Source organism: Myotis myotis, unplaced genomic scaffold, assembly GCF_014108235.1.
Source record: "Myotis myotis isolate mMyoMyo1 unplaced genomic scaffold, mMyoMyo1.p scaffold_m19_p_2, whole genome shotgun sequence".
NCBI classification, from domain to species: domain Eukaryota; kingdom Metazoa; phylum Chordata; class Mammalia; order Chiroptera; family Vespertilionidae; genus Myotis; species Myotis myotis.
In genome coordinates this window covers 105155094-105181287 of record NW_023416324.1, presented here as the reverse complement: position 1 = coordinate 105181287, position 26194 = coordinate 105155094, and the positions used below count along the sequence as shown (strand labels likewise).

Genomic DNA, 26194 nt, shown 5'->3' with positions numbered 1-26194 from the left:
AAGTTCTCCCACTGCAGACACAGCTGATTCTCACAGCCAATTGGCCTGGAGGCCAATTCCTCCCAGTGATACCTACAACAATCAAGGCTTAACTACAAGACTGTACACAAAGACCACAAGGGGGTGCACCAAGACTGTCCTCCTCAGGTAATTGGGAAGGCTGAACCACTGGGACCTAGAGGACACTTAGCACAGAAAACCACTTTATCAACACAGGGAAGCATAAAAAATGCGGAGACAAAGAAAAAGGACACAAATTACAGAAATGGAGGAAAGCAAACTACTGGACATAGAGTTCAAAACCACACTTTTAAGGTTTTTCAAGAATTATCTAGAAACTGCCTATAAACTTAATGAGACCTACAAGAAATCTAATGAGACCCTCGAGGTTGTGATAAAGGATGAACTAGAAATTAAGCATACGCTGACTGAAATAAAGAATATTATACAGACTCCCAACAGCAGACTAGAGGATTGCAAAAATCCAGTCAACAATTTGAAATATGAAGATGCAAAAAACACCCAACCGGAAAAGCAAAATGAAAAAAGAATCCAAAAATACGAAGATAGTGTAAGGAGCCTCTGGGACAGCTTCAAGCGTACCAACATCAGAATTATAGGGGTTCCAGAAGAAGAGAGAGAGCAAGATATTGAAAACCTATTTGAAGAAATAATGACAGAAAACTTCCCCTACCTGGTGAAAGAAATAGACTTACAAGTCCAGGAAGTGCAGAGAACCCCAAAAAAAGGAATCCAAAGAGGACCACACCAAGACACATCATAATTAAAATGCCAAGAGCAAAAGACAAAGAGAGAATCTTAAAAGCAGCAAGAGAAAGAAAGTCAGTTACCTAAAAGGGAGTACCCATGACTGACAGCTGACTTCTCAACAGAAACTTTGCAGGCCAGAAGGGAGTGTCAAGAAATATTCAAAGTGATGAATGCCAAGAACCTACAACCAAGATTACTTTACCCAGCAAAGCTATCATTCAGAATTGAAGGTCAGATAAAGAGCTTCACAGATAAGAAAAAGCTAAAGGAGTTCTTCACCACCAAACCAGTATTATATGAAATGCTGAAAGGTATCCCTTAAGAAGAGGAAGAAGAAGAAAAAGGTAAAGATACAAATTATGAACAAATACACATCTATCAACAAGTGAATCTGAAAATCAAGTGAATAATCTGATGAACAGAATGAACTGGTGATTATAATAGAATCAGGCGCCTAGAAAGGGAGTGGGCTGGCTATTCTTGGGGCGGGGGATAAAGGGTGACGGGGATGCGGGAAGAGACTGGACAACAATCGTGCACCTATGGATGAGGACAGTGGATTGGGAGTGAGGGAGGAAGGTGGGGTGGGAACTGGGTGGAGGGGAGTTATGGGGGGAAAAAAGAGGAACAAATGTAATAATCTAAACAATAAAGCTTTAATTAAAAAAAATAAAAGATATATATATATATTATGAAAATTAGATTATATATAATAAATTCTATTAAAAGAGATATTCAAGGAGAGTAATAAAGGCTCAGGACCTTTATTTCTACAAATTAACCACTGAACTTGTAAGCCATGGAAACAAAAGGAGAAACCCAATTAGTATTCTGCTTTCTATGATGATGTACAAATAGATTAAGATTTGAAAGAAATTTCTTTATGACCTACCATAAAGGAAGCTTTCAATTGTAGAGTAGACTACATCCTTAATGATATCTGTGTAATAAATATGATAGTGAATTTCCTTTTCAAACCTAATTCATAATGCCAGTGTGTGATGGAGTAAAATCAATCACTTTGATGGGGTCTACAAAAATGTATTTCAAGTATTAGAGAATTGCCATTGGGCCACTCAAATTTAGCAAATTACATTGAATTGATATTCTAGTATGTTTGGTGTTCTGAGTAAGACTTGAATAGAATTTAAATTAAAATCACACTAATGATAATTTTTCTTATGTTTGCTATAAAACCAAGGTCTACCCAAATGTAACAATAGGTGTTTTTATTGAGCAACCAACCCCTTTCCTACCTCGATTTCTGGACATACTTTTGACACTGGATTACCCAAAAGAAGCACTTAAAGTCTTTATTCATAACAAAGTAAGTATTTGAGACATTAATAGTTTATGTAAAAAGTATTTTTAAATTAAATCTTTTAAATATTTTTTTTCCTTTGGAACTATTTGTTATTATCTATTTGTGTTTGAAAAAAATCCAATCATCTAAAATAAGTAGGGGCTTTTTGGATTAATTACTGCCCTAATTTTTTAAGACCTAAGGTAAGAGTCTAGAAACTATTATAATAATATTGGGATAAGCCTCATGAAACTAACACACTTTGTAGATCAAAAATTGTTGAATATCAGCCATTTCCAGTGGCTCAACTTAATATGTAATAAAGAGATGTCAGAGGTCTTTATATTGCTTTACCTTTGTATTAGTTCTGGCACTTCATTTTTAGAATCTATCATTAAATTGTTTGCAGCTAATAGTAACACCATAGCATTAGAACTTGAAATATCTTGCAGCTAGAGTATTGTTTTGATTAATTGCACAATGGCATGCTCTTCCCCAAAGGATTAGTTTCATTTCCTTCAGAAATATTCAGAGCTTCCCAAACACCTCTCACATATAATCTGAACTTAATGACATTTGACATTTTTTTCCCAATACTTTTCCATACTTGCCGCTTTCCTGTTTAAAACAGTATTTAACATCATCTAGAAAAACACATTAGGAGTTAAGTATGCTGTTTTCTCTCTTCTGACCTAATACTTTTTGTTTATCACTATTCTTTCTTCCTAATGTAAATGTCAGCTAATCATTTGCCTTTTCCAGATATTTTGGGGCAAAAGTTTACAGTTGTGAGTATGTGAAACACAGAGTTTATTCTTATTATTTATTAATTATTGTATTATTTTCCGTATAAAAAAATGTAAGCTTACATTTGTCCCACCCTGCATTGTCTTTTATTTATGCTTTCCTTCCTTTCATAGGAAGGAAGGAAAAATTAACTCTATGTAGTTTTTATGTTTCAAGTAGTTTTAACAATCTATGAAAAACTTTTAAATATACTTACTGAGACTTGACACATAAAAAGCTCTGAAATGCTCTAAGGGAGACAAAATCTTATTGAAGTTTTAGCACAGTTTAATGAAACTAATTTGATGGTTTTATGTTGATAGTTTTCCCATCAATAAAATTTTATTAAATACTGTTTTTGTAAAATAAAAGATATTCACAATTTTATATATGCCATTATTTTTGTTCCTCTAACTTCACAGAAGATTCAAATATCTATTTCAGAAAATTATTTATAACTTAGATTAATATTTATTAGGTTTAATATGCATTTTTAATGGCTATTTTATAACACATGTCTAACATTCTCAGCCCATAAGCCATTTCCACACCACTACCCCCACACACACTCCCAGTTAGAAACACTTCATAGAACCCAGGATTTAAATATTTATGTAAGCACCTGTCTAGGAGTAAATGTTAAAATAATATTGAGATATTTTCTCTTTAAAAAATATTGATATGTATTTATTTGAGCTTCTATATGTGACATTTAGATGATATTTAAATGAAACATGCTTAATTTGGTTATCATTTGGTCTGTGAGTGAATATGTGCATTGTGGAATTCACCTCTTTGAATGTGAACCCACCCCTACATATGAATACTTCAGTCATCTTATTGTCTTATTTTCTCACTAATTTTATATTTTAAAATTTTGTTACAGGAAGTTTATCATGAAAATCACATCAAGGTATTTTTTGATAAAGCTAAACATGAAATCAGTACTATAAAAATAGTAGGACCAGAAGAAAATCTAAGTCAAGCCGAAGCCAGAAACATGGGAATGTATGTTTTCATAAATTTAATTTAAATAATTTCTACTAAATAAACTTAGAAAAAATTAGTACCCTAAACTTGGATGTCTCAATTATGTGTGTGTGTGTGCACACACGTGCGCATATGCGCGCAGGTGTGCACACCCTCTACTGTTAGACTCTATCTGCAATTGTATTTAAAGGACCATGGAAGTTATTTACATTTTTTCTTTTAATGGCTAAGAGAATACATATTTAATCAAACTTTTAATTAAACTACAGATCAAGGTTTTAAAAAATACTCAGACAAATGTATAGTATGACTTATGTAAGCAGTGATTTAAATGTTTATTATCTGAAGGATGTGTGTGGTAAAAATGAGTGTCTCCAACTAAGGGGGAAAAGGGTATTCCTACATTCTAGTTACCTACTAATCTAGAAGATACTGTAATAGAAGAAATATTTTAGGTCCTTTGTTTAGCCCTTTTGATACTTCAGACAGATTACTAATAAAATTATTTGAATAGTAAAAACAGTCTTTGCCCTAGCTGGTTTGGCTTAGTGGATAGAGTGTTGGCCTGAGGACTGAAGGGTCCTGGGTTCGATTCCAGTCAAGGGCACATGCCTGGGTTGCAGGCTTGATCCATAGTGGGAGACATGCAGGAGGCAGCCAATCAATGATTCTCTCTCATCATTGATGTTTCTATCTCTCCCTCTCCCTTCCTCTTTGAATCAATAAAGATATATTTTTAAAAAAACAGACTTTTATTCAGTAAATGTTAATTGAATATTCCAGGCAGTGGGTTAATAGCTGCTAATGAAAAAGCGAATAAGTCCTGGTGACTTCCTGTTTTGTGCTGGGAAAGCTTAAGGCTCAGTGGGATGGATACTGCCTGGGGGAGAAGGCGATGTATGTGGGAAAACAGATCTCAGAAAAACCAAACTGATGCTTTTACTAACAGTTCTATAGCTTTTAAATATCTTTACTGTTGAGAGTATTACAAATGTTGTCCCTTCTCCCCCACCCCCTTTGCCTTCCTCCAACCACATTCTGCCTCACCCCAGGCCTTCACCACTCTATTCTCTGTGCCATGGGTAATGCATATATGCATATAAGTTTTTTGGTTAATTTCTTCCCACCTTCCCTTCCCCTTCCCTCTGAGATTCATCAGTCTGTTTCATGTTTCCGTGCCTCTGGTTTTATTTTATTCATCAGTTTATTTTGTTAATTGGATTCCTTGTTCATTTATTTTGATTTTTATATTCAGTTGTTAATAAATATGTATCTATTGCCATTTTATTATTCATATTTTTAACCTTTTTTTCCTCTTCTCCCTCTTCTTAAAGCATACCCTTCATCATTTCATGTATCATTAGTTTGGTGGTAATGAACTCCTTTAGCTTTTTCCTGTCTGTGAAACTCTTTATCTGACCTTCAATTCTAAATGAGAGCATTGCTGGGTAGAGTAATCTTGGTTTTAGTTCCTTGCCATTCATCACTTTGAATATTTCTTGCCACTCCCTTCTGGACTGCAGTTTATGTTGAGAAATTAGCTGACAGTCCTATGGCACTCCCTTATAGGTAACTAACTGCTTTTCTTTTGCTGCTTTTAATATTGTCTCTTTGTCTTTAACCCTTGTCTTGATGTGGTCCTCTTTGGATTCCTCTTGTTTGGGACTCTCTGAGCTTCCTGGACTTGTAAGTCTATTTCTTTCACCAGGTAGGGGAAGTTTTCTGTCATTATTTCTTCAAATAGGTTTTCAATATCTTGGTCCCTCTCTTCTCCTTTCAGCCACCCCCATTGTGTGAATGTTGGCATGCTTGAAGTTGTCCCAGAGGTTCCTTACACTATCTTCATATTTTTGGATTCTTTTTTCTTTTTGCTCTTCTGATTGGGTGTTTTTGATTCCTCATATTCCAAATCTTTGAGTTGATTCTCAGTGTCCTCTACTATTGATTCCCTGCTAGTTATTCTTTATTTTAGTTAGTGTAGCCTTCATTTCTGACTGGTCCTTTTTCAAGTCTTTGATGTTCTCACTAATTTCCTTGAAATTCTCACTAAGTTCCTTGACATTCTCACTAATTTCCTTGAAGCTCTCATTAAGTTCCTTAAGCATCCTTATAATCATTGTTTTGAACTCTGAATCTAGTAGTTTGCTTGCGTTTAGTTCTTTTTCTAGAGATTTCTTCTGTTCTTTTGTTTGTGGCATATCTCTTTGCCTCTGCATTTTGGCTGCTTCCCTGTGTTTGTTTCTATGTATTAAGTAGAGCTGCTTTGTCTCCTGGAATTGGTAGAGTGGCCTTGTGTAATAGGTGTCCTGTGGGGCCCAGTGGCTCAGCCTCCCAAGTCACCTGAGCTGGGCACTTTAGGTATGCCCTTGTGTGGGCTGTGTGCACTGCCCTGTTGTAGTTGAGGCTTAATTGCTGTTGCCATCACTGGGAGGAATTGACCTCCAGGGCAATTGGCTGTGAGGACCTGCTGTAAAGAGCTGCTGTATAGAAAACACCCTTATGGAACTGGCTCCTTCAGTGGGGATTTGGTGTTCACTGAGTTTACCCCTTAAGTGTGTGGCTCATATATGTGGTAGAGTTGTAATCTGGTGCAGTCTGAAGCTGTCCACTGGGTGCACTGGCTCTGGGGCCTCCCCAGAGGTACAAACTCAGCCACTGCCTGGGACCACCTGGCATGAGCTACAGAGCGATCTGCAGATGGCTGCTATTTGTGTTATGCTAGGAAGTGCTCAGGAAAAAACAAGCTGTGAACCTTGGCAAACTGCTGCTAGGGTTGGCCGGCCACTTATCAAGAGGTATTGAGCACACAGAGTACAGCTGTTTCTTATTTGAAAGATTTTAGGAAAGTTTGAAGCCTGAGTCCATAACAGGACATTCATATGGAAAAGCCACTGCAGACATTTTGGGTATGGCTGCCAATGGGGTGGAGCAGGATCTCAGGGAATCACCAGGGTGGGGCAAACAGCATGGACCAAGTTGATGGATACTCAGATTTGGTGTCTGTCAGTCAACTCGGCTGGTGAGAGATCCCAGCACTTTTGTCTGGGAGAAAGCTGTCCCGAATTCTTGCCCTGATGACACACAATTTAGTTCCTCCCTGTATGTCTCTGGATCTTTTAAAGCTGCTTCCCCAGCACTGGAGCTCAGAGGGAGTTAGTCCAAGTAAGTCTGTGTGCTGGCCCTTTAAGAGGAGCTGCCTGGTTCTCCAGTAGCCTCCAAATCACTCAGCTGCAATCCCCACTGGGTTTTATAGCCTGAAGTTATGGGGACTTCTCTTCCCAGCCCTGGAATCCTGGGATGAGGGGTCTGATGTGGGGCTGGGACCCTTTGCTTCTCATGGGAGGTCTCCTCTGCCAAGATATCCCTTGTGATTCAAAAAACATAACCTGTGGGTGTCAGACCATCTCATTCCATGCCTCCACCCCTCTTACTAGTGTTGATGTGTTTTCTTCTTTACTCCTCTAGTTGTCAGACATCCATCTAGCCAAATTTTAGGTGGTTCTGAATGATGGTGGTTCTGTATTTTAGTTGTAATTTCGATGTGTTTGTGGGAGGATCCAAGTATCAGCATTTACCTATGCCACCATCTTGGTTCCTCAGTTCCAAAACTTCTTTATTGGAGTATCCTTGGGTCCATATTTAAAACTTATTTTTAAAAATTACATGTAAAAAATTAACTACTGCCTGGTGTAGTGGTTTGATAGTTGCTTAGAAACAAATGCAGTGTGGAGATACACATTGACAATACCTGAAAGTGATAACTGGGGGCCCAGAAAAGAGAGGGCCCAAAATGTAGAACCAAAATACTGGGAAGAATTTCATGTATCATAGGTGATTCATTCCACGGTGTCTTGATAGGACAACTGCAAACTACCAAGAAAAGCATTCATAATAGTCAGCATTCCTAGTAAGAAGCAGAAGAGAAACAATCTTAGAAAAAAATAAAATGAAGTCAACTTCCAAAAGAATTAATATCTAAAGAGTCATTGACTTGTATCTCCAGGATTCAGTAAAAGCTGAGCTGGTGGATATACCATATTTTGCAATGTGCATGTGTGTGTATTTGTGTGCAGTGTGCATGTGCAAAAACATGGTTTTTGGTTTTTTTTACAAAATTGTTAATAAATACATTGGGGTAAATTATTTTTGCCTTTTAGAGAGGATTTAATTATAAATTATAAATTGCCATTCTGACTGATTGATTTATGTCCTAAAATATTTACTGGTTGAAAACATATTTTACCTGCCTAAAATTTTTAATGTTGATCTATCTGTGAACATCTGTGTTGATAAATTGACCATTTTGAAGTCCAAGACAATATTTATCCTTTTGAATATTATCTTAGAAAACTGTTAGAGAAACTTTATTTTACATATAAGCTTTTTATTAACATTTTTCAACAGCAAATAAATATTTTTCTAATTTTTATTTCTTTTTCAATGTCAGGGATTTTTGCCGTCAGGATGACAGCTGTGATTATTACTTCAGTGTGGATGCAGATGTTGTTTTGACAAATCCAAGGACTTTAAAAATTTTGATTGAACAAAACAGGTATCATAAAATTTAATGTCAGTTTATTTGGAAAATTATCATTTTCTTCATCGATGGGGACACACTATAGTTACTTTTGTGGAATGAACAAATAGGAAGGAGCAAATTGAGGGAACTCACTAAATTATTTTCTACACCTTATAAACTTTCAATTCTAATTAATTGCCTATAAGGAAGTCAAATAGAAAATAACCTGATAAAAATTACAAGTTTTTATTGTTAGTTATAATCACAAATGTGATGTTTGTCCATTATATTTGTCCTATTTTTCTATGTAAAGATGAGTGAAATTATGATATATCAGATGCCTATAGAATTTGGAATTTTAAAATTTTCCGTAGATATTTTTAAAGAAGAATTTCATAAAAATTTTAACCTAAAAACTTACTGCACACAGAGTTGTAGTTCTTAGAATTTGAAATTTCAGAGGTACAAATTATTTTACAGCCTGATCTGTGATTTTATTTAATATTGAACCACATCACTTGTCTATAGCTATTTTCATTTAACTGAATTGAAATGGAGAAAAGACACCATCTGTAACAGCTTATAATGATATTAAATCTTCCCTTATTAATACTACTGCTACCACTACTAGTAGTATTAATACTTGTACTAATAGCCCACCTTTTTTGTTGTTATTGTTAATCCTCACCCAAGGATATTTTTTCCATTGATTTTTAGAGAGAGTGAAAGAAAGTGGGGGGTGAGAGAAAGAAAGAGAGAAAGAATCAATTGGTTGCCTCCCACACTCGGCCTGACCAGGGCTGGGGATTGAATCTGCAACCCAGGTATTTGCTCTTGACCGTTCAGTGTGTGAGCCAATGCTCTAACCACTTAAAACACCAGCTAGGGCCTATCTTTAATAAGTGCTTATTAAGTGCGAGGTATGTTTACATATATTAGCACAATTATTTCTCATAACAGATAGAATGGTTAGCAGTTGAATGTTAGTTACTGTTTTTATTTTGCCAAGTAAAGTACATGAGAAATCTATTATGCTCTACTAACCCACCCTATCCTATATAATAAAAGTGTAATATGCAAATCAACTGAATGGCAGAACGACCTCGGCAGGGGGCAGGGCTGGTGAGTAGGTGGTGCCAGGCCAGCCAAGGCAGGTGCCAGTGGGCAGAGGGAGGGGACGGTGATGGGGGGCAGCGATGACCAGTGGTGGGGGGTGGGGGCTGGTATCATTCCCTGATTACCTGCCTGGTCACCTCCCGCAGAGAGAGACCACCAGCGACCATGGCAGGGCAATTTGGGGCTGGGCTGGCCACTCAGCGTCCCCAGATAGGCCCACCGGGGTTGCCTCCTGCAGAGGGAGGACAATGGTGGCGGTGGTACAATGGGGATGGAGCTGGCCGCTCACCGCCCACTGGTCACCTCCCGTGAAGGGAGGCCAGACTGCAGCTGGACATCCCCTGAGGGCTCCCAGACTGTGAGAGGGTGCAGGCCGGGCTGAAGGACCCTCCCCCCAGTACACAAATTTTCGTGCACCAGGCCTTTAGTATATACATAATCTGTCAACTTAAAAATCTAAGATTTCTCAGCTTTAATCTGTATATATAGCCCTAGTATATAGCTATTAATAGACACATATCTATCTACGATAATTATAAATAGCACGTAGTTTTCAAAACATAAAGTTTTAATCATCATGCAAGGACAAGCATATGAAATAGAGTTATATGATTTTTTTTCAGTTTTTTTTATTTCAAGAAAAACATTTTAAATATAGTAATGTTACATGCAATAAACCCTAATATTTCAAGTAAAGTGATCTTAAATATAATAATGTTACATGCAGTAAACATTAATAATCCAAGAAAAATGATGTTAAATATGATAATATTACAAGCAATAAACACCAATTATTCAAGAAAAATGATCTTACAAATAACAATATAACATGCAATAAAGATGAATATTTCAAGAATAAAAGGATTTTAAGTATAATAATATTACCAAGACTGTGCTAACAGTATATCACAAAAGTTGTAGGAAATATTAAAAGTCTGCAAATAACAGGATTACTTCTATTATATTCTAGAATATTATGTCCCCTCTGGCTCTATTTTTGTTCATCAGTTTATGTTGTTCATTATATTCCACAAATAAGTGAGATCATATGATCTTTATCTTTCTCTGACTGGCTTATTTCTCTTAGCATGATGCTCTGCAGGTCCATCCATGCTGTTGCAAATGGTAAGAATTCCTTCTTTTTTACTCCAACATAGAATAGCATTGTATAGATGTACCCCAGTTTTTAAATCCACTCATCTGCTGATGGGCACTTAGGCTGTTTCCAAATCGTAGCTATTGTAAATTGTGCTGCTATGAACATAGGGGTGCATATATCCTTTGTGATTGGTATTTCTGATTTCTTGGGATGTATTCATAGGAGTGGGATTCCTGGGTCAAATGAGAGTTCCATTTTTAATTTTTTGAGGAAACTCCATACTGTTTCCCACAGTGGTGGCAGAAGTCTCCATTCCCACCAGCAGTGCACGAGGGTTCCTTTTTCTCCACATCCTCACCAGCACTTGTCATTTGTTGATTTGTTGATGATAGTCATTCTGACAAGTGTGAAATGGTACTTCATTATCATTTTGATTTGCATCTCTTGGGTGATTTGTGACTTTGAGCATATTTTCATATATCTCTTGGCCTTCTTTATGTCCTTTTGAAAAGTGTCTATTTAGGTCCTTTGCCCATGTTTTTATTGGATTGTTTATCTTCCTTTTATTAAGTAGTATGAGTTCCCTATAATTTTACAGATTAAACTCTTATCAGAGATAGCATTGGCAAATATGTTGTCCCATGCTGTGGGCTTTCTTGTTGTTTTGTTGATGGTTTCTTTTGTTGTGCAGAAGCTTTTTATTTTGATGTAGTCCCATTTTTTTATTTCTCTTTAGTTTCCATAGTCCTAGGAGCTGTGTCAGTAAAGATATTGCTATGGCATATGTCTGCTATTTGCTGCCTATGGATTCTTCTAAGATTTTTGTGGTTTCCCATCTTACATTTAAGTCTTTTATCCATTTTGAGTTTATTTTTGTGTATGGTGTAAGTTGATGGTCTAGTTTTATTTTTTTGCATGTATCTGTCCAATTTTCCCAGCACCATTTATTGAATAGACTATCTTGACTCCATTGTATATTCTTGCCTCCTTTGTCAAATATTAATTGAGTCTAATGGCTTGGGTCCATCTCTGGGTTCTCTTTTTGGTTCTATTGGTCTATGTGTCTGTTCTTGTGCCAATACCAGGCAGTTTTGAGAACAGTGGCTTTGTAATACAGCTTGATATCTGGTATTTTTATCCCTCCAACTTTGTATATTCTTCCTTTGTTTATGTTTTCCTCTATCTCTTTTTTCAACATCCTGTAGTTTTATGAGCATAGGTCTTTTACCTTTTAAAAGAGGTAAAAGACCTTAGTTAAGTTTATTCCCAGGTATCTTCATTTTTTTTTTGGTGCAATGGTCAATGGAATTTTTTTTTAGTTTCTCTTTCTTTGAGTTCATTATCCTATCTAATAAAGAGAAACATGCAAATTGACCATAACCCCAACACCCTTCCCATTGGCTAATCAGCAGGATATGCAAATTAACTGCCAACCAAGATGGTGGCCAGCAGCCAGGCAGCTGAAGTGAGCAGGAGGCTTGCTTGCTCCAGTGATGGAGGAAGCCAATGTTCCCGGCCTGCCGCTGCCGGCCTCTGAGCTGCAGTCTAAGTAACTATGTTGCAATTATAGAACCTAAACAAACTCCGGAAACCTGCTTTCAGCCAGCTGGGCTTCAGCCAGCAGGATTGCAACAGTGTTTCAATTATAGAACCCAAACAAACCCAGTACCTGCTTTCAGCAGCCGAGGTCTCAGAGCTGGAGCTGAGCCTCAGAGCTAAGGCTGGCTCTCAGCTCCAGTGACAGCCATAGAAGGTAAATAAATCCCAGAATTAAAAAGAAAAAGAGGAGCTTTGAACTCCCGTGGTGCCGCAGGGGCCGTCGGGAGCGGCGGCCGCGCTGCAGAGGCCAAGATGGCGGCGGCGGCGGCGGCGGCGGCGGCTTCGCTGCGCGGGGCGGTGCTGGGCCCACGGGGCGCGGGGCTGCCCGGCGCACGGGCCCGGGGGCTGCTGTGCGGGGCGCGGCCCGGGCAGCTCCCGCTGCGGATGCCTCAGGCAGTGTCCTTGTCGTCCAAGTCTGGCCCGTCCCGGGGCCGAAAAGTGATGCTGTCCGCGCTGGGCATGCTGGCGGCAGGGGGTGCGGGGCTGGCCGTGGCTCTGCACACGGCGGTGAGTGCCAGCGACCTGGAGCTGCACCCCCCCAGCTACCCGTGGTCTCACCGCGGCCTCCTCTCCTCCCTGGACCACAGCAGCATCCGGAGGGGCTTCCAGGTGTACAAGCAGGTGTGCTCCTCCTGCCACAGCATGGACTACGTGGCTTACCGTCACCTGGTGGGCGTGTGCTACACTGAGGATGAAGCTAAAGCCCTGGCCGAAGAGGTGGAGATTCAGGACGGCCCCAATGATGATGGGGAGATGTTCATGCGACCCGGAAAGCTGTCTGACTACTTACCCAAACCGTACCCCAACCCTGAGGCTGCCAGAGCAGCCAACAATGGAGCCGTGCCCCCTGACCTCAGCTACATCGTGCGAGCTAGGCACGGTGGCGAAGACTACGTCTTCTCCCTGCTCACGGGCTACTGTGAGCCGCCCACCGGGGTGTCGCTACGAGAAGGCCTGTACTTCAACCCCTACTTCCCTGGCCAGTCCATTGGCATGGCTCCTCCCATCTACGACGAGGTCTTGGAGTTTGACGATGGCACCCCAGCTACCATGTCCCAGGTAGCCAAGGATGTGTGCACCTTCCTGCGCTGGGCATCCGAGCCAGAGCATGACCATCGGAAACGCATGGGGCTCAAGATGTTGATGATGATGGGCTTGCTGTTGCCCCTGGTCTACGCCATGAAGCGGCATAAGTGGTCAGTACTGAAGAGCCGGAAGCTGGCATATCGTCCACCCAAGTGACCCTGCCGAAGGTCTGCTTGCCATCCTGTTTGAATGGGCCTTCAAGCCAAGAAGCCACCCTGGGTCTCTTTAGACCCCAGCTGGCCCTCTTGGCCAAGCCCCTCTTCTCTGGGACAAAAGGGGAGGGGGCAGGAGACCGGGCTGGAGCTCCAGATCCTTCAGCTTCTATCATGGAAATAAATTAAGTTTCTCAATAGAAAAAAAAAAAAAAGAAAAAAAAAAAAAGAAAAAAAGGAGAGGTTGGGAGCTTCAGTTGCCCGCCAGCCTGAAAACGACCCTCAGCCCCTCTCCAAGACTGGCCAGGCACCCCAGTGGGGACCCCTACCCTGAAGGGGGTGTGACCAGCTTCAAACAGCCATCATACCCTCATTCAGGCTGGCCAGGCACCCCAGTTGGGACCCCCACCCTGAAGCAACAAGATGGAGGCTAATTTGCATAATGAAGGTGGGCGGCAGTGGGCAAGGCTGTCCGCGGTCTGGGACCCAGGTCTGTTACCCTGCCGGGTGGGTTGCAGTGCTTGAGGCTGTCCATGGTCCGGGACCGGATCTGTGATCCTGCTGGGCAGGGGGCAGAGTGAGAGGCTGTCCGTTGTCCCAGGACCTGGATCTGTGACCCTGCCAGGCGGGGGGCAGTGCTTGAGGCTGTCCACAGTCTGGGACCCAGATCTGTGACCTGGCAGGCGGAGGCCACCACAGGAGGCTGTCCGCGGTCCCGGGACCCGGATCTGTGACCCTGCCAGGCAGGGGGCAGTGCTTGAGGCTGTCCGCGGCCTGGGACCCAGATCCGTGACCTGGCAGGCGGGGGTCAGTGCTTGAGGCTGTCGATGGGACCAAGACACGGATCTGTGACCCTGCCAGGCGGGGGGCAGCTCGCACAGGGGCGGATGGGCCGGGTTTGGGCAGGGCAGGATGCCTAGCTTCCTCCCAGCCCCAGTCACTCTGGGCAAGTGAGCAGTGCAGAGAGCCTCTGGACAGGGGAGGCAGGCTGGCGGAGGGTGGCCTATACTCCCCACATGGCGGTGGTGACAGCTGTGAGCATGCCAAGCGGAGCCTGCAGGCTGAGCTGAAGTAGCGCCTGTAGACCATCAGCGCCCAGGAGTGGCTGCGCAAGATCCGCCTCCTGGCCTAGAAGGTGCAGGATCCCAGGGACAGCCACCATGGTGGGCCAGACTGACATCCTCCTGGCCGCACCATGGGGGTTTGTGGATCTGCAAAGCCAGAGGTCTCTGGTGTGCACATCCCCCCCTGGCACACGAACATCCCCCAGTCCACTGTTACCTCCCATGCCTGCAACAGTTGCAAACCAAGGCATGCACAAGTTCCCCCTTCCTCTCCACCACACTTCCATCAACCCAGCATGCCTAACACCCCCACAGGATGTGCACACATCCCCTCTGATGCGGTCACGTCCTTTGGAGAGTGTCTGGGTGTTCTGGGTGCTGAGGGTGGGCACCTGTGAGATGACAGTGACAGGGCAGAGTGGTGATGCCCTATTCCCATGGAGGCCAGTGCAGCTATGAGATCACCTCTGGGGGGTTAATGCAGATGCTGAGGCAGGAGCAGGTGCAGACAGACACACCTGGTGGGAGCGGGCGGCCCTCGCTAAGGTGCCTTCGGTCAGCATTCAAGATCAAGAACCCAGAGGTGGAGAGGAATTCCGTCCTCTCAGTGAAACAGTGGGATAGTAGGGATGACTGTAGAAGAGGAATGTGCAGTTTGGGTGCCAGCACCCATGAGCGAAAGCTGCCCTGACTGAGCCTTGCTTGCTTGGGGCCTAGCTCACTCCTGCCAGGCAGCAGGTGACAGGACGTACTTTTCTGAATTAATGAGAGAAAACTTTGATTCTCTTGCTGCCTACGAAAATGGAAAGTGAAGTGGGGAGACTTGTGGGGAGTGAGCGAGGCTCCCTGTCTGGGGGTTCCAAATCTGCTGTTGGTTTCTTTCACCGCTGACTAGACATATACAGGGTGTCCCCCCATAATGTATACACACTTTGAATACCTACTAATTCCAATGGTTTTAAGCATAAGAAAGAAACAACAATGGAGCTGTTATCTGTTAAAAGTGTGGGCACAAACAGCTAGTTGGACATTCCCTGAGGGGTCTCAGATTGGAGAGGGTGAAGGCCAGACTGAGGGGACCCTCTCTCTCCCTACCCCAGTGCACGAATTTCATGCACTGGGCTACTAGTCCTATATAATAAAAGCCTAGGTGGTGTCGCATGATGCCCTCGTGCAACGTTGTCACAAGATGGCCACCACAACATGGCCACCCTCACATCGCCACAAGATGGCCACCATAAGATGGCTGTAACAGAATGGCCACCACAAGATGGTCATCACAAGATGGTCGTCAGGGGAGGGCAGTTGTGGACAATCAGGCTGGCAGGTGAGAGCAGTTAAGGGCAACCAGGCATGCATGGGAGGGCAGTTGGGTGCAACCAGGCTTGCAAAGGAGGGCAGTTGGGGGCCATCAGGCCAGCAGGGGAGGGCAATTGGGGCAATCGGGGCGGCAGGAGAAGGCAGTTGGGGGCGAGATCAGGCCGGCAGGGGTGGGCAATTGGGAGTGACTAGCCTGCAGGGTAGGGCAGTTGGGTGCGACCAGGCCTTCAGGGGAGGGCAGTTGGGGGCAACCAGGCCAGCAGGGGCAGGCAGTTGGTGGTGAGATCAGGTCGGCAGGGAGGGCAGTGGGAGCAGGCAGTTGGGGGCGATCGGGCCGACAGGGTAGGTCAGTAGGGGCGATCAGGCTGACAGGCAGAAGTGGTTAGAGGCAATCAGGGAGGCAGGCGAGCGGTTAGGAGCCAACAGTCCTGGATTGTGAGAGGGATGTCCGATTGCCTAAACTGGCAGACGGACATCCCCCAAGGGGTCCCTGATTGGTGAGAGTGCAGGCTGGGCTGCGGGACTACCCCCCCCCCCACCCGCTGCATGAATTTTGTGCACCTGGCATCTAGTTGGTGTATAAAAAATCTATAGATTTCTGGGTGTTTATTTTGTACTCTGCTACATTCCCAAATTCATTTATTAACTCTAGTAGTTTTTTGATGGAGTCTTTGGGGTTTTCTATGGACAATATCATATCATCTGCGAATAATGACAATTTTACTCCTTTTGCAATTTGGATGCCTTTTATTTTTTCTTCTTGTCTGATTGCTATGGCTAGCATTTCCAGTACTATGTTGAACAGGAGTGGTGTGGTGAAAGTGGGCATCCCTGTCTTGTTCCTGTTCTGAGAGGAAATGGTTTTAGTTTTTGCCCATCGAGTATGAAGTTGGCTGTAGGTTTGTCATATATGGCCTTAATCATGTTGAGATATGCTATTTTTATTCCAGCTTCTCTGAGAGTTTTTATCAAAAATGCATGTTGGATTTTGTCTAATGCTTTTTCTGCATCTATTGATATGATCATGTGGTTTTTGTCTTTGAATTTGTTTATGTGAAGTATCATGTTTATTGATTTGCAAATGTTGTACCAGCTTTGCATCCCTGGAATAAATCCCACTTGATCATGGTGAATGATCTTTTTAATATATTGCTGAATGCAATTTGCTAATATTTTGTTGAGGATTTTAGCATCTATGTTCATCAGGGATATTGGCCTGCAATTCTATTTCTTCGTGGTGTCTTTATCTGGTTTTGCAATTAGGATAATGCTGACCTCAGAAAAAGAGTTTGGAAGTATTCCTTCCTCTTGAATTTTCTGAAATAGTTTGAAAATATAGGTGTTAGTTATTCTTTGAATGTTTGGAAAAACTCCCCTGTGACGCCATCCAGACCTGGGCTTTTGTTTGGTGGGAGGTTTTTTTTTATTATTATTACTGTTACTATTTAATCACTTGTTATTGGCCTATTCAGGTTTTCTTATTCTTCATGATTCAGTTTTGGGAGATTGTATTTTTCAAGGAATGTGTCTATTTGATCCATATTGTCTAGCTTTTTGGCATATAATTGTTCATAGTATTTTCTTACAATCCTTTGTATTTCTGTGGTGCCCGTGATTACTTCTCCACTTTCGTTTTTTTGTTTGTTTGTTTGTTTTTTATTCGGGTTCTCTCTCTTTGTTTCTTGATGAGTCTGGGTAATAGTTTATCAATATTGTTTATCCTTTCAAAGAACCAGCTCATGGTTTCATTGATTTTTTTGTCTTGTTTTTTAGTCTCTATGTTATTTATTTCTCCTCTAATCTTTATTATTTCCTTCTTTCTATTTACTCTGAGCTTTCATTGTTCTCTTTCTAGTTCTTTAAGTTGTAAGGTTAAATATTTTATTGCTGATTTTTCTTGTTTTTTGAGGTATGCCTGTAATGCTATGAACTTCCCTTTGAGGACTGCTTTTGCTGTGTCCCAGAGATATGGGTTGTTGTTTGTTCATTTTCATTTGTTTCCAGGAAGTTTTTGATTTCTTTCTTGATCTCCTTGGTATCCCATTCATTATTTAATAACATGCTATTTTAGCCTCCATGTATTTGAATGTTTTTGGGTGTTTTTACTGTGGTTGATTTCTAATTTCCACTGTGATCTGAGAAGATGCTTGATATGATTTCAATCTTCTTGACTTTGTAGAGCCTTGTTTTGTATCCTAATATGTGGTCTATCTTTGTGAATGATCCATGTGCACTTGAGAAGAATGTATATTCTGCTGTGTTGGTGTGAAATGTTCTATACGTGTCTATTAAATCCATCTGATCCAGTGTGTCCTTTAGAGTTTCTGTTTCCTTGTTAAGTTTTTGTATAGAAGGTCTGTCCATGGAAGTCAGAAGGGTGTTAAAGTCCGCTACTATGACTGTATTGTTGTCAGTCTCTTCGTTAAAGTCCTCTAGAAGTTTTTTTTATATATTTAGGAGCACCTATATTGGGTGCATACATGTTTACCAGGGTTATATCCTCTTGTTGGATCGATCCCTTTAGTATTATGTAGTAACTTTTTTTGTCACTTGTGATGGCCTTCATTTTAAAGTCTATTTTGTCAGATATGAGTATTGCTATTCCATCTTTTTTTCTTTTTCATTTGCATGGAAAAAAATTTTCCATCCCTTCACTTTCATCCTGTGTTTGTATTTTGTTTTGAGGTGGGTCTCTGATAGACAGCATATAGTTGGGTCATGTTTTTGTATTCATTCAGCTAATCTATACCTTTTGATTGGAGCATTTAATCCATTTACATTTAGGGTTATTGAGAGGTACTTATTTATAGCCATTTTAATTCTATATGGCTAGGTTTCTCTCTGTTTCTTCTTCTCAGCAATCCCTTAAGCAATCCCTTTAGCATTTCTTGTAATGCTGGCTTGGTGGTAATGAACTCCATTAGTCTTTTTTTTTTTTTTTTTTTAAATCTGGGAAGCTATTTGAAAATCTGTTTTGAATGATGGCCTTGCTGGATATAGTAATCTTGGTTTCATATGCTTGCTTCCCATTACCTTGAGTACTTCCTGCCATTCCCTTCTGACCTGTACTTTCTGATGAGAAATCAGATGTCATCCTTATGGGAACTCCTTTGTAGGTAGTAGTTTTCTTTTCTCTTGCTGCCTTTAAGATTCTTTCTTTTGGCATTTTAATTATGATGTGTCTGGGTGTGGGTATGTTTGGGTTCTTCTTGTTTGGGGTTCTCTGTGCCTCCCAAACTTGTGTGACTTTTTCCTTTACCTGGTTAGGGAAGTTTTGTACCATTATTTCTTCAAACACCTTCTCTATGCCTTTCTCCCTTTCTGCCTCTTCTGGAACACCTGCTATTCTAATATTGTTACATTTCACACTGTCCCACAGCTCACGTAAGCTGTCCTCCTGTTTTTTAATTGTTTTTTCTTTTTGGTTCTTTAATTGAGTGATATTTTCAACTCTGTCTTCTAATTCACTGATTTGATCCTCAGCTTCCCCTAATCTGCTGTGTGTTCTTTCTAATGTTTTCCTTATTTGTGTTATGTCATTCTTTATCTCATACTGTTCTTTTTTTCATAGTTGCTATATCATTTTTCATACTGTTGAGCATTTTTACCATCATTACTCTGAACTCTGTTTCAGATAAATTTCTTATCTCTGCTTCATTTATCTCTTCTTCTGGAGAATTATCTAGTTCTTTCATTTTGGCTTGTTTCTTTATTTCCTCATTTTGGTTGTCTGTTTGAGTTTCTGACTATGTATTAAGTAGATCCTCTACATCTCTCAATCTCTAGTGCAAGACTGTGTTAAAGGCTGTTTCTGACTAATTGGATCGGGCAAAGACTTAAAGCCTCCAGAGAATTACCCCCAGGCAATCATCCTCAGGTGTGGTGAGAGTTTTTCAACAGGGTGGGGCAGTTGCTTCTGCCTGGAGGCTAATTGTTACTTTTAATCTCTTAAGTAGTCTCAGGGCAAGGTGTTTTCCAATAGGGTGTGTCAACTGTCTTCCCCCAAGACAAGGCAGATGTCTATGTGGGAAAGATGTCCTTTGCTGCATGGTGGAATAACAGCCCAGGAAATTTGGGGGGTCTGCCTTCTGAGTTCTATCCCCCAAATTCCCAGGCCTGGGTTCTGCTCTCACAGCTCCAGTCCACTTCACCCTTCCTCTGCCAGAGCACAAGGTGAGTGGCTCCATAGGGAATTTTTGTGTGTTGGCCCTTCAAGAGGGTGCTGGAACTTTCAGGTGCCACTCCATGGCAGATAGCACCCCACTGCTTTTCACAGCTAGATGTTATATAGGTATCCTCCTCAGTTTGAGACTCTCTGCTGGGTAGGCCAGCTTTGAGATTGGATCCCAGAGTTCTCAGTAGTACTCCCCCAACCACAGCTGAGATATCTCTCTGGGACTTCAGCTGCTGTCTGTGGGTGCCCAGCCAGCCCTTTCAAGCCTCCACCCCTCCTGCAAGTCACTATGCAGTCTCCACACCTTCAGTCCTTGGGTATCAGGGTTCTCTCCTGTGAGGTTTCTGTTGATTTTTCAGGAAGCCTTTCCGTATTTCAGTTGTTATTCCAGCTTGTTCCTGGGAGCATGTCCATGCAGTATCACCTATTCTTTCACCATTTTTAATCTCTCTGCCACCATTTTAATCTCTCCTGTTTAATTCTTAAAACCTGGTGGAATTCAGTAACATTTTCTTGAAATTGCCATGTTAATTTCCTTTTAATTTGATTGAAATTTAATACTGTATAATATACACTAGGGGTCCAATGCACGAATTCATGCACCTTGAAAGGAACTGTGGGCCGTGAGGCTGTGGTGGGCACAGAGGCAGTCTTGGCCCATCCTCTGTGCACCTGCCTGGCCCCTCCCACTGCAGCCCCGGTCTCCTGTCTACTGGCAGCCCTGCTCCCACTGCTGCCACTCCAATGCACTGATGGCACCAGCCCCACTCACACCCACTGACAGTGTGGAGCGATTGGGGCTGGTGCAAGCAGTAGGTGCTAGCGGGGCAGCACCGTCAGTGGGTGCAAGTGGCGGCTGCTGCTCCGATTGCCCCTCAGGAGCACGGGGGAGGTGGAGAAGCCTTCGAGGGCAATCAGGCCTGGCAGTCGCCGCTCACATCCAGTGATGGCGCCGAGCGATTGGGAACTGTGCTGGGCACCAGCAGCAGGTGTGAACAGTGGCTCCAGCAGTGGGTGTGAGTGGTGCCATTGCCAAAAGTGGGTGCAAGAGGTGGCTGCCGGCACTGATCTCCCCTCAGGAGAAGGGGGAGGTGGAGAAGCCCTAAGGGGCGATCAAGGTTGGCAGCCACTGTTCGCACCCGCTGATGGTACTGAGTGATCAGGGCTGGCACTGGGTACCGGCAGTGGGTGCAAGTGGGGCCAGCACCGGCAACAGATGCAAACACGGGGGGGCGGGGGGGACTGCGGCGCATAGTAGCATAGAATTTTCAGTAGTCACCAAAGGCTTGCCCCGATGACAGCAACCAATGGCCTGCTCACCTGCTTTGCCATCCTGCAGCAGCTGATGCCTTCCATATTCCGGGCACACCCCCTGGTGGTCAGTGCATGTCATAGTGACCGGTTGTTTGGTTGTTCTGCCATTCAGTCTATTTGCATATTAGCCTGTTATTATATAGGATATGCTTTTTTATAATATTTAATGTTTTTATTATATGACACTTGATAGGTATTTAGTAATTCTTATAGTGAATTGTTAATGAATTCATGTACATATTTAACATATATCCTCTTTAATATTAATCTAATGCTTTAAACCTTGTCAATTATAAAATTTCCCTCATAAGTAAAGAGTCAATAAAATTGATTATTTCTCCAGTTTCATAAATTTCTGTTAATTATCTAAGGATTATTTTCACATGATACACACCTGCATCCAAGCATGTAGTTTACATAAAGCATTGACATAGACCAAGACTCTTTCAAGATTTAGTAGACTTGACTGAAGGCTAGAGGGTCAGGGGGATGGGTCACATCTTAGGGCATGTGGCTTTCCAGCATCTCATCAGTTCTCTTGTTCCTCTTCTCCTCTTATCGCTGATTTTGACTGCCGTGCTCCAAATTTTACTCCTTTAGTTATTTAATCTCCCAGCTGCTATTCTTTTTTTTTTTTAATCCTCACCTGAGGATATGTGATTTTAGAGAGAGAAAGAGAAAGAGAGGGAGAGAAAAACCAATGAGAGAGAGAAATATTGATTGGTTTCCTCCTGTATGCACCCCAAGTGAGTTTGAACTCAAAACCTGGGTATGTACCCTGACCAGGAATTGAACCTGTGACCCTTCAGTGCATGGGACAATGACCAAATCAACTGGACCACACTGGCCAGGGCCCCAGCTTCTATTCTTGTATTTCCATGCTCAAAACCATTGAGGCACACTTTAGATTTTGATTTTCAACATTTCTTTTCCCATCCATCTTTGGGAGGCAGCTGAGATTTAAATTCAAGATTTTTTTCTATTAAATATTTGTTCTTGTCAGTTATTGACATTGAATTATCATTTCTTAAATGAACAAAATATATAGGTTCTAATTTATCCATGTATTTTAAACAAATCAAGGTATAAGTGTTTCTGGTTAATATTTCATTATTAATAGGAATCAGGAAAAATAAACCAAAATTATTCATTTCATGTTGTATATTTTATAGACTAAGTTTCACTTTTTTATTGTAAGAGAAAGGTCACGCCTGGTCTTCACAGCATTGGCGTGTTGTGAGAATAGGTTTTTTTATGAAGAATAGTTGGTGCATAGCTTTCTCTTGGAGAAGTTTTGTGAGCTTTTTTTTAAAATTGTGAGGTACCACTATAATGCACAATACTTTAGAAGTAATTTTAGAAGAACAGCAGGTTTTGTGAGTTTATTTGGAAAATGTTGACACGTCGTAAATTAGATTTCCCTAAGAAGAAATGTGACATGTTTTGGATTTGTAACATACTTTTCTCAAAGGGACTATTTTCTGGTAGGTGGTTAGAGTGCTATGGTAGTTATCTACTCTTTCGTTTTCTAAAATAGTTAAAGAACCAGAAAAATGTTTCATATTGCCAGGGTTAGCACAACCCATTTTAAAAGCTGTAAAAATTATAAACATACTTTATTTTTTAAAATTTAATTTTATTGTTTAAGGTATTACAAATAGTAGTACATATGTCTCCTTTTTTTTCCTCACTGACCTCCCCCTCCCCCCGCCTCTTGTACCCCCCGGCACTTGCCCTCAGGACTTAACTTTAGGAAAACTGACCTATTTACAAATATTTTAGCCCATCATCATTCATTTTTTTCCCAGCAGATATTTATTTGACACCTTAATACACCATGGACTATTATGAAATACTTGATTTTATATATTATAGTTTCTGAAATACTATATGGTAGTCTCACCTTTTTGGACATAGGAAAGGGACTTTTAAAAATCCTTTTTATACTTTTATTCACATTTTGAGTTACTTTTGTTACTCTTTTTAAGAAATATCACTGAAAATCAGCAGTGCTTATTTAAGAAAAAGTGTTGGGAAGCAATTTCTCTATTTTACTTTTAGTTTTATGGACTAACTACATGTGTGTTAAATGAACTTGAATGATTCTGTGTCAAGCTAAGTTCAGAACCATAATTCTGTGGTGATTAAAACAAATAGTTACCTGGATTTTTTTTTTCTTTAGAAAGATAATTGCTCCTCTTGTAACTCGCCATGGAAAGCTGTGGTCCAACTTCTGGGGAGCCCTGAGTCCTGATGGCTACTTTGCTCGATATGAAGATTATGTGGATATTGTTCAAGGGAATAGAGTGTAAGTTAGTTAATTTAATCTTTTAATGTAAAATACCATGACCTAGAGATGAGGACTTGTTAATATTACTTGAATTTTATTTATTTATTACTATTTATCTTTTTTCTTTATATTTAATGGAAATTTGAGAACCTGGGGATGACTTGGGTCCTGAAATATTAGTGTAAACAACTGTTTTACAAAAAAATGTTTTTAAAATTCTAAATCTTCAAAGGAACAAACTCACAGTTGTGGGAAATTCTAATATACAATATATGGTTACCATGGATAGCAATCTTATGACTGATTATTAGAAGAGTAATATTCTTTAGTTAAAAGATTGGAAATCAAATTTAGTTTAACTAATTTATCTAGTTGCCAGGATGAAGGTTGTTTTGACCGCTTTTAAAAATTTATAAATGAACAAACAACACTCAGAATCAAAATCTTCCAACATTTCCTATTGCAGGTGTTTTCTGTGTAAAATATTCTACTTTAAAGATCAATTTCTTCACTAATATCTGAATTCAATTTCTAGACTTTGAAAAGAATATACTTGTTATAAAGTGTGTATATGATTGATATTTTTTTCTGAGACAATAGTTGATATCTTTAAAACTAACAGTCACAATTGAAATAGGTTTTTTTGCTAAAGTAATATTACAGGAGAGTGTCATTCTTTTTCATACAATGAACCAAAGTGACTGAATCATAAATACTTTGCCTAGTTTCTCAAGTACATCAGACCAATTGAAAAGGGCAAACATTTTTTTTTCATAACTAAAATATGTGTCCTTAAATTTAGAAAGAAAATCACATAAATATTTCTTGTTCAACAGTTGAGTATTAAAAAGATGTTGTGTTTGTGAAAATAGTAATAGCAAATTTGAGTGATATAAATATGATGAAGGCTTTGTTAGTTGAAATTAAGAAGCAGATAGCTGAGAAACCACTAAGATTATATTCTGTTATTTCAAAGTACTTATTGTCTCTGGCATTATTTGTATAGACCATATGCCTGATAGTGCCTGTGGGTATAGTAGAAATAAGAGTTCACAGAAGTAGAATAGAAAATTCATGTGGTTTTTTTTTTTAATATATTTTATTGATTTTTTTACAGAGAGGAAGGGAGAGGGATAGAGAGTCAGAAACATCGATGAGAGAGAAACATCGATCAGCTGCCTCCTGCACATCTCCCACTGGGGATGTGCCTGTAACCCAGGTACATGCCCTTGACCGGAATCGAACCTGGGACCTTTCAGTCCGCAGGCCGACGCTCTATCCAGTGAGCCAAATCAGTTTCGGCAGAAAATTCATGTTTTATTTAAGTTGCTATATAAATGTGATTTTCTGTCTAATCTCCTGTCATTGTCTAAAATGTGAGAATAAAAAGAAGGTAGACCCTTGTCTGAGCAGTGGTTAAAGCATCAGCCCATGGACCAAAGGGTCACGGGTTTGATTCTGGGTCAAGGGCACATACCTGGGTTGCAGGTTCATTTCCCTGCCCTAGTCAGGGATTGTTCGGGAGGCAACCAATCAATGTATCTCTTACATCAATCTTTCTTTCTTTCTTTCTTTCTTTCTTCCTTTCTTTCTTTCTTTCTTTCTTTCTTTCTTTCTTTCTTTCTTTCTTTCTTTCTTTCTTTCTTTCTTTCTTTCTTTCTTTCTTTCTTTCTTTCTTTCTTTCCTTCCTTCCTTCCTTCCTTCCTTCCTTCCTTCCTTCCTTCCTTCCTTCCTTCTCTCTCTCTCTCTCTCTCTCTCTCTCTCTCTCTCTCTCTCTCTCTCTTTCTCTCTCTCTCTCCTCCCCTCCCTCCCTTCCACTTTCTCTAAAAAAGAAAAATCAATGGAAAAATATCCTCAGGTGAGGATTAACAAAAAACAAACAAAAAACAAACAAAAAAAGGTAGAGATTTTTAATCTAGTTAATACACATGTACATTCCTTCATGTACAAAAACTGCATGAAGGAATGACATCTTATGACAAATTTATGTGTGTGTTTTCTTTTTCTTTCTTTTTTTTTATGACCATTTCTCTTAAAGGCACATCTAGTGAAACAAAATGATATCATATTTTTTTAATATGTACATTTTTTTGGTCAAGATCTTCCCTTTCTGTTCTCTAAAAGCAACAGGCATGTATATCCCTTCAGGCAGATCCTTTCTTATATTGTTCTTATGAAGTGAGTCATATTGGGAGTGAGGAGATAGGTCTGTGGGAAGAATGAAGGTCCAAATAATGTACCTCCCATCTCCTTCTGATTATATTTCTTCATATCTTTCCTTTTTAACAAAATTTGAGGTGGCTTAATGAATTTCAAGAGGATATATTTAAGGAGGATTTTAGGCTATATTGAGTAGTATGCTGGTAAATGTTAACAGCTGGTTCTTGGGGTTGGAGGATGTCCTGGTTTATAATGTTTGCCAATTTCTAAGGTGTAAATATTTCTACCGTGGCTGATTTCAAGCTTCTAATGTGAAGTCACTGAGCATAGACTTAGTGAAGTTACAAGTTATCACTGGGGAGCCAGTGTAAACCAGCTCTAGAAAACAAGTTGTATGGCATTATTTTTTTTCTATCAAACTGCTTAACCTTAAAGGGAAACACCTTCTGTA

The 26194-nt window shown here is 40.6% G+C and overlaps 2 protein-coding genes across 6 annotated transcripts in view; both read left to right on the top strand.

The window, feature by feature from the left end:
• Positions 1-26194, top strand: part of PLOD2 (procollagen-lysine,2-oxoglutarate 5-dioxygenase 2) — a 302336-nt gene that overhangs the window by 248206 nt on the left and 27936 nt on the right. For 3 of the 5 annotated variants that reach the window (XM_036349575.1, XM_036349574.1, XM_036349578.1), the window contains 4 exons: positions 1973-2098; positions 3747-3868; positions 8298-8402; positions 23476-23601. In XM_036349575.1, the coding sequence (XP_036205468.1) occupies positions 1973-2098; positions 3747-3868; positions 8298-8402; positions 23476-23601 (479 nt within the window). The remainder of the gene's footprint in view (positions 1-1972; positions 2099-3746; positions 3869-8297; positions 8403-23475; positions 23602-26194) is intronic. The other 2 variants (XM_036349576.1, XM_036349577.1) reach the window with 2 other exon arrangements.
• On the top strand, positions 12453-13636 carry LOC118676147 (cytochrome c1, heme protein, mitochondrial-like). The gene has a single exon (XM_036349579.1). It carries the CDS (start codon positions 12568-12570, stop codon positions 13423-13425), a length of 858 nt encoding a protein of 285 aa, XP_036205472.1. The 5' UTR covers positions 12453-12567; the 3' UTR covers positions 13426-13636.

Excerpts from the sequence above, each read along its gene's own strand:
- LOC118676147 (XM_036349579.1), top strand. The coding sequence starts at position 12,568 with ATGCCTCAGGCAGTGTCCTTGTCGTCCAAGTCTGGCCCGTCCCGGGGC.